This window comes from Microcaecilia unicolor, chromosome 3 (assembly GCF_901765095.1).
Source record: "Microcaecilia unicolor chromosome 3, aMicUni1.1, whole genome shotgun sequence".
NCBI lineage: Eukaryota > Metazoa > Chordata > Amphibia > Gymnophiona > Siphonopidae > Microcaecilia > Microcaecilia unicolor.
The window spans coordinates 446,170,186-446,185,322 of NC_044033.1; the positions used below are offsets into that span (position 1 = coordinate 446,170,186).

Consider the following 15,137-nt stretch of genomic DNA (forward strand, 5'->3'; position numbering starts at 1 on the left):
TGGGTTATGTTCATCCACCAGCGGGAGACAGAGAAAACCAATAGTTCTAAGAACTTCACCGTAGTCATTGTGCAGCCTAGAATGTACAATATTTTGAATAGCCAAGCAATGGTGACTATAAGTTGTAACCGGCAAAATCAAAGAGGATACAAGACAATACTCAACTGACAAATAGGAAGTGCCCTGAGTCAGGAGCCGTAGGACTCTGTTGTGCAGAAGACGCAGTGTGCAATCTAGCAGAACCAAACAAAAAGAAAGCAACTATACCATGTTAGGGAGGATCTTTGGAATAGTCTGGTATGACTAAAGGAAAGAAAATTATCAGGTAGGACATAATTTTACATTGTCATCTATACTAGACCAGTCCAGATCAATGGAATGTAGCAAAGCAATGCCCCCCCCCCCCCCCCCCCCGTCAGATGGGACCTTTAAAAAAACCCTGCACTCCTGCCAGAAACCACCAGAGGGTAAAAGTTCAAGAGTAACAACATGAAAACCCAAATAAAAACTCACTGGTCACCAAGGACCAGGAAACTACTCCAGACATCAACTCCAGCTGGCAAACTGTACTGCTAGGAAAAATAAAAAAGGTGGGAAAAAAAGGTCAGGCTATCCAAAGGATGGAACCAAATGTTTTTTATAAAAAAACAAAGTTTATTAATCCTTAAACGAATGAATGATATTATTATATCATTCATTCGTTTAAGGATTAATAAACTTTGTTTTTTTATAAAAAACATTTGGTTCCATCCTTTGGATAGCCTGACCTTTTTTTCCCACCTTTTTTATTTTTCCTTTCACTACCCGTGGGATCTATTGAGTTCTCCACTGTATGTGGATTCTCTTTAAACTGTACTGCTAGGCCATGCCAGAGGCTGCACTACCGTGAGAGGGCTGTCAATACCATCTGAGGCCCCCATCGTAGAAGAAAATTGGCAGTCATAGACAGCAACAGTCCAAAGACCTGGAAGGCCCCCTAGGGTGCAAACACAGGCCTGTCATCCACAATAAGAGGGACTCAGCCACAAAAGAATACCAAAGAATGAAATGAGTAAATCGCTTCCCAAAAAGTTGAGGAAAAGGCACCTGACCAAATACAGGGGCTCTCAAGACCCACAGAAAAGAAGGAAGCATGGGTCAAACAAAGAAGCTGCCCAAAGGAAGGGACAGCCCAAGGGTTGAGATTTATTACACCTCCCATCAAATCATAGTGCATGCAAGAGAGAGAAGGGAACCAGCACACTGCCATCCCCTTACTAGGAGGCCGCTACAACATTCCAGCGGCTACTATCTGTAGCCTAGCAGAATCCAGTCAGGGAAAGGCACCCAGAATGCCGGACATCCAAGAAAGATGGATGGAGACTAGAAGTAGTCCTTGAAACCGGATGTAGTAAGACTGAAGACAGGCTGAACACTTGAAACCTCAAGCGTGAGACACTGTCATAGAGACAACAAAGGCGTCATGGATGTTGAGCATGGCACCATGCTCAAAATCCAGAGCTGGCGCCGTGCTCAACATCCAGAAATAGGGCTTGCTGGACAAGCAAAAATAGATCTATACTTTACCACCATAAATGGCATTGAGCCCTACCTCCAGGGAAAAAGACACACTTTCTGAGATGGAGCAATGCCCCACATCCTGAGATAGAGGTGTGTCCCACCACTAGTGCTGGGGCCTTTCTGGACAAACATACAGAGAGATGAGTGCAGTCTGCAGAGAGGGAACCTTGTTGTTCACCTAGAGAGAACGCTGTGCCTCCTACTAAAGAAGGAGCTTGCTCAGCCTCCATAAAAGGTCTATGATCCGCACATAGAGATGGAACTCCATATCATGTCCTAAAAGAAATGTCATCTGTAAAGGGGAGATGTAGCTCTAATCCATATTTAGCCAGGGAATCCAGCGCAGTACTGTTACAAAGGAGCTGTGGACTATAGGCAAAGAAGAACCACAGCCTGAGAAAGACTACCCATCAATGAAAGGAGTCTATCTAAAAACCAAAGAAGAGCAAGAATGAGCAGCTGGGTTCTAGTTCCATAATCAGAGCTCTCCTCGGCTGACCAGATCAAGACTCTACTTCACTGTCAGAAAAGGAACTCCAGTCCAGAACCAGAAAGGGAACGGAGTTTATAGCAATGGTGCTATCCCCTCCGAGACAAAGGAGAAGCATGAAAACAAGAATGGGCTCACCTGAAACCAGAAGATGCACAATACAATGCAGTGGAGGGGGAAAAAAAAAAACCTTCTAAGGAGGAAAAGAGCCCATCACCTCAGGATGAAAGGAGTCCCCCAGAGAAGTAGAGGGACTACTGAATGCGGGCAACGTACTCCCATTGGAGAACGCATGGCTAGTCCACCAGAAGGCCTCGCCCCCCTCCCACCGAGGCATACTTAACTAGACAGAAGAAGCAGGGAAGCTAACCAAAGGGAAATTGTAGAGCCCTGTGCAATGTAAAGAGCGAAATAAACAATCAATGAGGATGAAACAGGCCAGAAGCATCAAGTAATGCACATACAGCCACCGGCCGAGTGTTTCCAGCATAGCGATCTGCTCTTATGAAGCGCAGGCCAAAACCCTAGCACTAGCAAAGGAAACAGCAATGGGGAAGGAACGAACATAATTTGTACAGCCTGACTGTGTTCGAGGTAACCATTGCTACTTGAGACAAGGAAACCTGGCACCAAGTGAAGATAAAGATATGACCTCAGGAACCACAAAGGGGCACCCAGAAAAAAACATCCTCAAGAAGACAATGCCGTAGTAAGTTGCAGGTGCAGCTAACAGGAAGTCATCGCCATCCAGCCGGAAAAAACTGCAAAACGGCCCCACTCCAAGGGAATGCCCAAGGGAGGATGACCAGTGTGAAGAGCAGCTTCGAAACAAAAAAAACAAGTGAAGGCACGAGAGCGAGGGTGGCAGACCAGTGACTCCAAGAGATAGTCCCAGGACATAAGAGGGACCAGAAAAGGACACACCACAGCAGATGGGAAAAACCTGGCTGACAGCTGTGTAAAGACTGAAGTGACGTCTATTCAAAATGCCGTTCTCTTGAAATCGCCATTGGATGGCGAAACATGGCACCGCATTGAGAACGAGAAAATCAGACAAGCTAGAGAATAGAAGAAAGACGGTAGAAGGATTGTTGTTTGGAATCACAGATCCACAGGAGGAAAAATCATCATAGTTATTCTGCAGCATACACCACCACTCCAAGCTGTGATTTGGTCAAGAATGTTAGTAAGAGAACAGTGATGTGTTAGGAAATTTGAACACTGAATATTATTATTCAAAAACTGCAACATATAGAAAAATCATTAAGATCCAGTAAAAAATGTTTTAATAAATGATAGGAGGTAGGTGCAATGATGGATGATTGTAATGGGCAGTAAAAGGTGATTGCACCTCATGTGGCATGCACTTTATTTACACTAAGCACCAAAATATTTAACAAACAATATTTTTAAAGATTGGGGAAAGTATGAACAGTAGTTCACTGGTAATAAGTTAGAAGGAGTGACCATTAGAAGCACCAGGAATCCACTGCTACAATGAGGAAAGATGCCCCAGAATAGCAAGCGATAACCAGGCACCTAAATGAACCCTGGCCCGCAAAAATTCAGAGAATAACATGGAAATAAACAGTTCACATGGGAGGGAAGCCTCAATGTGCAGATAGTGACGTAGGGAAAAACCCAAATAGAGAGGTAAAACTGAGGTACAAGAAATTCAATCCTGAAAAATAAAATAAATGCATATACTTGCTGCGCTTTACAGTTCCACCAGGAATCCAGGTGAACTGAGAGGGATAGGCTCATAACACTCCCCAAGATGCTACAGAGGGCAGGAGTGGAGCTAGAGAAGGTGGAGGAGGGAGCCGGTATCACAGGGTGTCACCCCAGCTGAAAAATGAGGGACCCAGCCGAACTGGGTAGCATCTATTCCAACTAGTACTGTAGACAATCAGCTATAACCCCCACTCAAATGACACCTGGGAAACCCAGGGAAGGAGCTGCCAGCCAGGCACCAAACAGGAGCTGCACAATCTATCCACCATCCGCTAGGAGACAGAGAAAAATGTTGAACATTCCAGGCTGCAAAATACCTTTTAAGTGCGAAGTTCTTGGAACTATTTGCTTTCTCTATCTCCTTCCGCTGGTGGATGAACATAACCCATTGGTCTGGACTGGTCTGGTATAGATGACAAGGAAGAGTTATTTACAGTGTAAGCTGGATATTAAAAACAAAAACATAAAAATTAATGCAAAACTAATGTCATGAAATCTAAATCTAATTTCTATTCAATGAAAGCCTTTTGAAAGGTGATACAATTTTTTATTACTCCATTAGATAAATTGAAAACCTTTAAGTAAGAATGTTTTACTTCTGCCATTATATGCTATATTTTCAAAGAACATATGCATGCTTTATCACAGCTAGTCATATTACATTTTGCACAAATTTGTGCGTTATAGATTACTACAATGGAGAGCAACCTGAAGACAATAGAAGAGGAGAACAAAGTAATTGAACAGCAAAATGAATCTCTTCTTCATGAGTTGGCCAATTTAAGCCAGTCTTTAATTCATAGTCTAGCTAATATCCAGCTGCCTCATATGGTAAGTGTATGAAAGCATTAAAAAATTGGCATTCTTCTTCAGTTCACATCATAGATATTTATTAGTTGTGTATACAACTCCTCAACTAATGGGATATTTGTGATGCCAATCGTGCAAAGTTTAGATCAATTTTAATTGCTAATGAAACCTAGTGGGCCTGTTCCACTGTTCTGTTCTTTACAATATTAAACAGAATAAAGAATATATACTATAGCGGCAGTGTAAGCTGAAAAATGAATGATTCATATGCTTCTGCATCTGTAATGTTACAAAATGTAAAAGATGTATATGAACCACTATTTAATATCTCATAGGATCCAATCAATGAAAACAATTTTGATGCTTACGTGACTACATTGACGGACATGTATACAAATCAAGATCGTTATCAGAGTCCAGAAAATAAGGCCCTACTGGAAAATATAAAACAGGCTGTGAGAGGAATTCAGGTGTGAACAGCTGCTGTAATGGTGAACATTTTTGCTTGAGTGAGGAAAAAATGCCTCTTGATTTTTGCTGCTGTAATTTACCAGAAAGTGTTATATATTTATTTCTGTTTGGAACAGTGTTATGCTTACAAGACTTCATAATGATTTAATGTCCTGCTTTACCAATAGTTACTGAAGAATAGTTTTTGAATACTTTCACATTTTGTACGTTTTCATAAAAGCTGACATAGTGTGATATGCCATGTAATGTTTATAGCTGCTAATGTATGCACATTTTTTTTAAGTACATATATTTCTGAAGAGGTAAGCTGATCAAAAAAAGTGTAAATTCTTTTTAAGGCGTATAAGTAAATGTTTTAGTATTTTGAACTAAAAAGGACAAAAGCAGTTTGACTGATAATGTTGCAGTCTGCAGCCACTTTTTAAACACTCATTTTGCCTCACGTTGGAGGATTTTATCGGATTTAAAGATACATTTGGTGTGCATATTGTTTCATAGCAAGGATTGGTTGCAAAATGCTTTATTTTTTAAATAATGCCTGAAAATATTATGTGATTTTTTTGCTTTTGGAAGATGTTATGTGTTGGGGGCAATTAAATGAAGTTTTTTTGACTATCAAGAACATGACATGGAATAGATATAATATACAAAGAAGGGACTTGTTTTAAGACATCACGCCATGGAAACATGACTGAAAAATTGAAAGCAGCTTAAAACAGCACTTTTTTATTTATTTATTACTAAGCATTACATGGTATGAAACATCCATTATGACAGAACGACATCAGAGGTGGACAACATGAAGGTCTGTTCAATCATTTAATCAAAAAGCAAAATGAAACAAAAAGAGAAAACCTTGGAGCAGCAGCCACAAATCAGTCATGCTTTCTCGGATTAATTCCATCCCAAATGATATAAAAATGCAGTTCATCAGTCTGGATTTCAGCGTCTTCAAGCTTAAGATTAAAATATATATATTTTAACATTTTTGTTTTTCTTTATTTTTATAGCTGGGAGAAAAACTGATGCAAAAAAAACCTCCAACCCAACAACAACAAAAAAACCCTGAGACTAGTTATTGGCCAAACATATTGATAGATTTAGAAGAGTATGGTCTGGTAAAGAGGATTTTGTTTTGGTTTCAACATGTACATCTTCAATTCTATTTTTTTTTCTAAACAATGCTTAAGTTCAAGTCAGAAAAAAATACAGGTAGTTACTTCAGCTTGTCAATGTGCTTCGTGTTTGTTTAAAAACAAAATGAAATTAATTTTTAATTATTATAAATGTACTTCAATCAGCACTTTTTATTGTGTCTGAAATTTAAATCACTTCAATGTTAAACTTGTTTATTTTTTCTTTGCTTTCTTCCAAATGACTGCACTATACATATGCATAAGACCACTTTTTACATTGTAATTCTAATGATGTGTTTTTACAAATGTTGAATTAATTTACATTTGATAGCATATCTTTTCCTTCCATGTTTTGATGTTATGCAGAAAGTACAAAAAAGTACTTTAAAAATTTTGCTATAAAAAGATGGATTTTGTAAAATAATATTTTTAGCTGAACAGGACTTACAGGGTCATTGTCCCCACAATGTGCCAGTTGACTATTTGCACTTACCTTGTCCTATATATCTATAATATGTGGAGGTGTGCAATTCTTTTGTGTCAATAGCCTTGTGACACTAAATCTGAACAAAATACAACGGAAGCCATTATGGCTACTCCAGTAATATCACTAAAGGAGACTACAGGGATCTCACATCAAATATTCTGATACAATACTCAACCTCGGTATATATATATATATATATGTATAAATATATGTATATCCCAGCGGCACTTTATACTATTCACTGTACAAATGCTTACAGTTTTCCAAGAGGACTTTAATAACTAGCTGGGAAATGATAATGTAATTAGTTTGGGGCTCTGCAGTATCTTACCTGCAAAGTTCTCCTTTTCTGTTATGCTATTAGTTGTAGCTGCCATGCTCAGAATTGCCTTTTTCAGAGCAGAAGCAAGGTGCTTGTTGTTCACCTTCTTCCACACATATTGTAATTTTGCCCTATCATCCTTTTAGGGCTAACATTGTTCATAATAGCATATGCCTTTCTGCACTGCATTGTGTCTGGAGCTTCTCTGCCAATATAGTAATGCTTTCAATAGAGTAATAGGTAGTTACCAGTTTTGGATTCTTATTGATATCACCTATGTAAAATGGAAAGGGATTTTAAGCACAAATCTGCTGCTCATCTAATGTTGGTACATAATATCAAATCAAGTTATCTGTGACTATTATACTGTATAGGGATCTCAAAAGTGTCACATACTAGAATGCTGACTTTTCATATGGAATCATTGTGCGTCAGAGTTTATTTAATATAGCGTATTGTTCATATTCATTTCTAAATTAATTTAATTGATCATTTATTAAGACAAAATTTTGTAAAAACTATTGTGCTCTATGTGAAACTGAAGTTTGATTTATTTTTGTACAACACGGCATGGATTTGTTGACATTTTAATTTTGCTATAAATGTGTGAAAATCACAAGTTGCTGTGAGATTTCATTTTTAAATTGTGAACTTTGTACAAAATTTGTCATGCTGGATGTTACCACATCTTACCCTAAATAAAAAAAATGTCTTATCACATTTGTAGCACATTGGTTCTGTGATCAGTGTGAACATTTTTATTTTACCCAATGACAGCCACATAAATGAAATATTCAGCTAGTATTTGATAACAAGACATTTGAGTTATTAATTCCTTGGATTCTGCATATTGAGGTTTGTATATTTAATAAATAATGCCTGCAATATTTTTATGCCCAATCATGCAAAAATGTTTATAAGTAAATGCTCCTTATTTGTTTGTTGGTTTTAAAAATAGAAATAAATATATATTCTAATGGCATGCTTTTCAGTTTTTCTAACACTGACCTGCAAGATCTTCTACAGAAGAAGTATCCTAAGGAACTGGGAAATAAAATCAGCACAGCTCATATTATGGCACTTCATTAACAATAGCTTGTAAAACATCTTCAGACCCTTACACATTTTTTGCATTCTGGTGAATACAGTTGAAAATGAATTGAGGCCCTTTTACTAACGGCTGTTAGCATGCAGAAAGTCCTTCATTAAGATGTGCTAAACCCAGATTCAATGCAGCACCTATTAAAAACATTTTACATTTTTTTTTCTTGCAGGCCATTCACTAATGTTGCCATTTCCGTGCAAGCACTTACCACCTCTTATTTAGGAGGTGATAAATGCTACCATGTTATGGTCTGCAAGCTAATCAAAACTCACTAGCTGAATAGCGCTTCCATACCTATATTCCACCCGACATGCCCATTTTGCGGTAAGCATTTTCTCACACATTAGGGGGTCCTTTTACTAAGGTGTGCTAACAGATTTAGCGCATGCTAAATGATAAGTGCTCTGAAGTGGAGTTTGAAACTGAGTGAAATGAACTGTATTTGACAACACTGTCACTATTAAGTTGTACTGTAAAAATAACTATTTAGAAAATAATTAGAATCAGCACTAACACGGAAAAAGAGGTTTTTATGCCTATGAGGTGGCTCTCCAGAGTATGTGCGGATGCCTGAGTCTCGGGCTGAGTTCTGAGGTTTTTTCTACTTTTCCAGTTGTTTTTTTGTTTTGAAAAATGTTTGAATGATTTATGGATTGACAACTGTTTCTGACCAGATGCAATAAGAATTGGAAATATTTTGAAAATGAAAACTAGTTTTTGGTATTAAAGTAATTGATGAGTGCATCTTTTGTTGGACTGGTTGTGTACTGGTTCCAGTGTTTCTCTGTGAATTTGGAAAAATGTACCCAGATCCACCCATGACCCTCCCATGGTTGTGCCCCCTTTTTGAATCTGCATGTAAATGTTATGTGTAGATTTGGCCGCATAAATGTACGCACATAAATTTTAATTAGCACCAATAACTGAGTGTTAGGGCCCAATTAGTTCATTATTCAATTAAACTGCATGCACAATTTGTGCATACAATTTTTAGTGCCATTTATAAAATTTGGGGGTATGTGTGTGATATTAAATTTTTATTTTTGGAGAGGGGGTGTCTCAGGAGCAGAGAATAAGTGTGGAAGCTCTATTCAGTTAGCACGTTGACATTACTAGCATGCTAACTGGTTAGCGCATCCAAAATACAAGAAAGGGAAATGGGACTTGATATACCGCCTTTCTGAGGTTTTTGCAACTACATTCAAAGTGGTTTACATATATTCAGGTACTTATTTTGTACCAGGGGCAATGGAGGGTTGTGACTTGCCCAGAGTCACAAGGAGCTGCAGTGGGAATCGAACTCAGTTCGCCAGGATCAAAGTTCACTATTTTTTCTATGTTTGTCTATGCTTCCTCCTTTCCCAGGCCTGTTTGCCCGTAAGGATATCATATCAGATCATAAGTTCCTGGGCCTCACGATTTATGGCCTGTGCCCTTTGACTCTACTCCCGGGTGCATAACTGTGTTTATTATCCACAGTCCCCCCTTGAAGGCCTTCGAGAGTAAGGGCTTCACAACTTTGAACCCTTGCTGTAGTTCCATCCATTCCGGAGGGGAGCAAGAGGTTCTTTTTCAAATGTATATTAGGGTTAAAGGGATCGTAGATGTGAGTCACAGTTCATGTCAAACCCTTTACAGATATCGAGCTATGTGTAACATGACAATGTGGTTATAGTGAAATGTAAGTTACCCCTCTTCATCTTCCCCAGGCCTTATATTACTTACAATATTTTCCCATCTAAATGACCCCCGGAGGAAGATAACAATGCTAGACAAAGGAAATCATAAAAGATTTAAATATCATCATCAACATACATCTTCAATCTGTGTTAATATGTAGTTTTTCATACAGAACATAGAGGGGCATAATTGAACGAAAACGTCTATCTCCATGGGCGTTTATCTCCGAGAATGGGTCCGTGAAGGGGAGAACCGAACCGTATTTTCGAAAAAAATAGACGTCCATGTTTTATTCGACAATTTGTGAGCTGAGCGTTTTTGTTTTTCAGCGATAATGGAAAATGAAAGCGCCCAGCTCAAAAACGAATAAATCCAAGGCATTTGTTCGTGGGAGGGGCCAGGATTCATAGTGCACTGTCCCCCCTCACATGCCAGGACATCAACCGGGCACCCTAGGGGGCACTTTTACAAAAACAAAAAAAAGGTAAAAGAGCTCCCAGGTGCATAGCACCCTTCCCTTGTGTGTTGAGCCCCCCAAATCCCCCTCAAAACCCACTGCCCACAAGTCTACACCATTACTATAGCCCTAAGGGGTGAAGGGGGGCACCTACATGTGGGTACAGTGGGTTTGGGGGGTTGGACGACTAATAAGCATTAAGCAGCACAATTGTAACAGGTAGGGGAGGGATGGGCCTGGGTCCATCTGCCTGAAGTCCACTGCACCCCCTAATAACTGCTCCAGTGACCTGCATACTGCTGCCAGGGAGGTGGGTATGACATTTGAGGGTGAAAATAAACAGTTGTGAAACGGCATATTTTGTGGTGGGAGGGGGTTTGTGACCATTGGGGGAGTCAGGGGAGGTCATCCCCGATTCCCTCCAGTGGTCATCTGGTCATTTAGGGCACTTTTTGGGGCCTTATTCGTGGAAAAACAGGGTCCAGGAAAAGTGCCCTAAATTCTCGCTAAAAACGCATATTTTTTTTCCATTATCGGCGAAAGGCGCCCATCTCTGATCGGCCGATAACCACGCCCCAGTTCCACCTTCACCACGCCTTCGACACGCCCCCATCAACTTTGTCCGCATCCGCGACAGAGTGCAGTTGAAAACGTCCAAATTCGGCTTTCGATTATACAGCTTTATTCGCTTTTGTGAGATAAACGTCTATCTCCCGATTTGGGTCACAATATAGGCGTTTTTCTATTTCGATTATAAGCAGGATAGTGTCCTATGGGTTCTCTCTTACTTAAAGCAGTTTCAATTAAACGTTGTACTAAGCTTTTGATACAAGGTAGTACACAACAGCCCAGGAGTACAAATATAGCCATAACAATTATCAATGTGGTTAAACCAGATAATATAAAGGTTTTCCATTTCCCAAAGATACTGTCCATCCACCCAGTCCAGGTGGTATCTACACCAGAACTCTCAGCAAGTTCGTCAGCTAAGGTAGTGAGTCCTTGCAAAGCTTTAGTTATGGTCCCATCAGGTGCAGTATTGTTAGGAATAAAGGTACAACATTGTCCTCCTAGCATGACACAAACTCCTCCTTCTTTTGCCAATATCATATCAAGGACTAAGCGGTTTTCCCAAACCATCTGGCTTGTAGCATCCAATTGGGCAGCAATGCCTTTAAGTACATCTCGAGTATAATTAATGAAACGCTGTTGGTTATAATAAATATAGTTAATCCAGTCAACGTTCTTGTTAATAGTAGACCACCAGAATAATGATGATTCAAAACCTGCAGCAATTTGATTGCGAGCTTTAAATTAATCTGGCACCCCCCTAGGAACACCTATAGAATCTATGTAAATCCTATCATCAAAGGAGCCTTTAAGATCCCTTTTCCTTCTAGAGGGGACTGGTTTATCAATATGTCGAGATGCTATGGTGAGTGGGACTACTAGCTGAACCAAAGCAAACTGTTCATACCAGTTAGAGGGTAAAATGGGATACAGGGTTTTAGTTCCACAATACCACCAGATGTCTGCTCGGGGATGTGAAAAGCTTGAAAAGTCAAGTTTCTCACCGGGGAGTAGACTAGAATTACATAAGGATGAATTTCCTACAAAATAGGAGTTTTTGATCTTTTCTCTTACCATACATGTCTGGAATATTGTCCCAGAAACAGGTGTCTTAAACACCGGAGGCACCCTCGCACCTTTGGGTAATTCAGGAAACAGTAAACTGAGGGAAAGGCAAGATTTATCGTTATTCTTAGTATCTTGCAGCAATTCTAGCATGCATATTGTTCCATTATAATCGTTTATAAGATTCAAAGGGAAAGGAACAGCCAAGGGCTCAGGGCGAGAGAAGGAGCAAACATAACAATCAGATAAATTCAAACTATCCAATCCATCCACAAATTTGTGTCACCATAACCAGTTTCAAGAGAAAAGGTTTAGACTAGTTACGATGAGAATTCTGATGGGAATTTTTGTTTCAGGGATTTGGGGCATCAAGGGATTGCTCGGCACAGTATTGGATAGTGAGGGAGAAGTGACCACAATACGAAAGCGGCCAACAGGATCCGTGTTAGTGGCTTCTATTCCTATACCAAATGTACGGTTCATTGCCTTATACATTCCCTTAAAGATAATGAGCATAGGGTTACATTTCTCTATCTCACAAGTGGTCTGGTCCACCAACTGTCGAACTATGGTAATATTTGTACATAAAGGATTATCCCAAGCGTGGTGTCCATTGGTTATTTATTTATTTTTGACGCATGTTTACCCCACATAAGCAGGCGCAATGTGGCTTACACAAATTCAAGAGGATACAATAGAGAAGGCACAGATTCGGAGTGTGACAGGACAGAAAGGAACATGGGATGGCACAGGTTAAACATTGGATTAGCCAGTGGAATAAGCCTTGTTGAATAAGAATGTTTTTAAGGACTTCTTGAACAGTTGATGGTCGACAAGCTCTTTGACCTGTTTTGGCAGGACATTCCATGATTTTCGACTGATGTAGGAGAAGGACGAAGCATAAAGGGTCTTGTATTTAACATTCCTGCAGGTAGGGTAATGTAAATTGAGGTAAGTCCTTGCAGATGCTAGGGCATTCCTAGATGGGAGATCGATTAAATGAGTGCATTCAAATATGGAGGAGATATAAGGATAATAGCATCGGCTTAATTCTCTGACAGAAGTTAATATGTATAGTTCATTTAAGGAGATGTTGCCTCAAGAAGCCCCCGGCTAGATCATATTACAAGCTCATGGGGGCTGGACCGCTTCATCATTGGCAACACCCCTCCATTTCTAGAGCAGCCTATCCCAATCATATGTAGTAATACTCTTTTTTTCTTTTTATATAAATTTTTCTTAAACATATGATGGGCAAACGTCAAGTTAAACGTGACATAAGAATTACTTAGCTTTTGCTGCAAGGTCCAAACTTTCTTTAGTTAGTACATGCTGAACGCGACCAAGACCAACAATGGCCACCGTTTCGTTGCCTGCTTCAGGGTCTTATGGTCTGCGTCTAACCAAAACAGAGAGATGTATTTGTTATAGTATTAAAACCTTCATACAGCAATACATACTACATTTCTTTCAAGATATACTTTACAAAAACACCTCAGCTGAAGGATCAACCTTTTACAACGGACCAGCTTAAAGTAAAGATGGCTTCTCTAATTTAAAGGTTTTCTTACGTCAGACGCCAATGGTTGGCTCACCAATCAGCTCGTGTCATCTCCTTTCACTCTCCTAACACGGAACACAACATTAGTGGATTTCAAAAAAGACTTCAAAAAACCTCAAAGAAGTTTGTAGTCGATAATCTGAACACTCTAAATAGAGAAATTGTATTCGGATGATGTTGTCAGTCGAAAGAATATTCTCACTTAGAAACAATGTTCAAAATTGGAAAAAATGTTCAAAATTCGAAAAAAGCATTCAAAATTAGAAGAAATGTCCCCATTCGATTTTAGCATTCAAACCCATAGGGGTTAATGAGTTTAAGCGATGTATCCATTTTTGTTCACACTGGAATAGAATCCTCCTTCTATCAACTCCAATACGGGTTCGGGATATCTCTATTTGTTGTAAGACAAGACATCTTAGTTCAGCAAAGGAGTGTTGCGCTGTATTATAATGTTGTACCAAAGGTGTAGACATTCTTTGTGTATTTAACACACTACGATGTTCAATCAAACGGACATATAGGGTCCGTGAGGTTTGTCCCACATGTCCGTTTGATTGAACATCGTAGTGTGTTAAATACACAAAGAATGTCTACACCTTTGGTACAACATTATAATACAGCGCAACACTCCTTTGCTGAACTAAGATGTCTTATCTTACAACAAATAGAGATATCCCGAACCCGTATTGGAGTTGATAGAAGGAGGATTCTATTCCAGTGTGAACAAAAATGGATACATCACTTAAACTCATTGACTTGGTAGGTACAGGAGGATAGGAAACCCTTGATCCAGGTTAGTAGGTTATAGCGGGAGCGTATACCGAATGTGTCCAGCAGGTAGAGTAAAAGCTCATGATCCACCATGCCAAATGCGCTGGACATGTCAAATTGGAGTAGTAAGATCTTGTTCCCAGTGGATATTTCTCTTTTAAAATTAGACAGAAGGGTATCCAGTACTGTTTTGGTACTAAACTGTGGATGGAACCCCGATTGTGAGCAATGTAGTATGTCGAAATTCTTTATGTAATCATTTAGCTGGGTATTGACCAAACGTTCCATTGTTTTAACAAGTAATGGGATAGATGCCACTGGTCGATAATTTGAAAGGACATCAAATTTTATTTTTGGGTTCTTGGGAATTGGTGTGAGAAGAATGCTTCCATGCTCATAAGGAAAAAGACCCTTGTTGAGCATGAAGTTTAAGTAGGAGGTGAAATCTACGATGACGCATTCAGGAGCAGATTTTAACAGATGCCTAGGGCATATATCAAGGCCACAATGTTTCTTAGAGAACTTGGATAGCGCTCTTACTACATTATCAGCCGTCAAAATACTGAAGGTGGTCCAGCTACGGTCTGCTGGGCATTGGCCTGGAGGTGAGTCCAGTGTTTTGAGAAAATCCTCGATGACAGCAGTACTGCTAAAGAGTGGTTTTCTTAACAATTGAATTTTCTCATTGAAATAAGTAGCAAGTTTAGCAGCAGAGGGACAATCTGATTGTGCGGACACAGTTCTGCTTGTATCAAGGAAGGAATTAAAGAGTCACTGAAGCTTTTTAGCATCCTTGCCAACCGACGCTAGATGGAGTCAGCAGTCCAGCAGCAAGAGGGGTGCTATCCAGTCTTTTGCATTGAGTGTCACATGTATGATTATCTCCCAGTTGATGAGATGTCATATGTTTGCGCC

The 15,137-nt window shown here is 39.5% G+C and overlaps 1 protein-coding gene across 1 annotated transcript in view; it reads left to right on the forward strand.

Moving 5' to 3' along the window:
- The window catches only part of MYT1L (myelin transcription factor 1 like), a 901,397-nt gene extending 896,327 nt beyond the window's left edge, over window positions 1–5,070 (forward strand). The window contains 2 exon segments of the mRNA XM_030198923.1: window positions 4,472–4,615; window positions 4,930–5,070. Of these exon segments, the coding sequence (XP_030054783.1) occupies window positions 4,472–4,615; window positions 4,930–5,070 (285 nt within the window).
- Window positions 5,071–15,137: the final 10,067 nt, after the last annotated feature.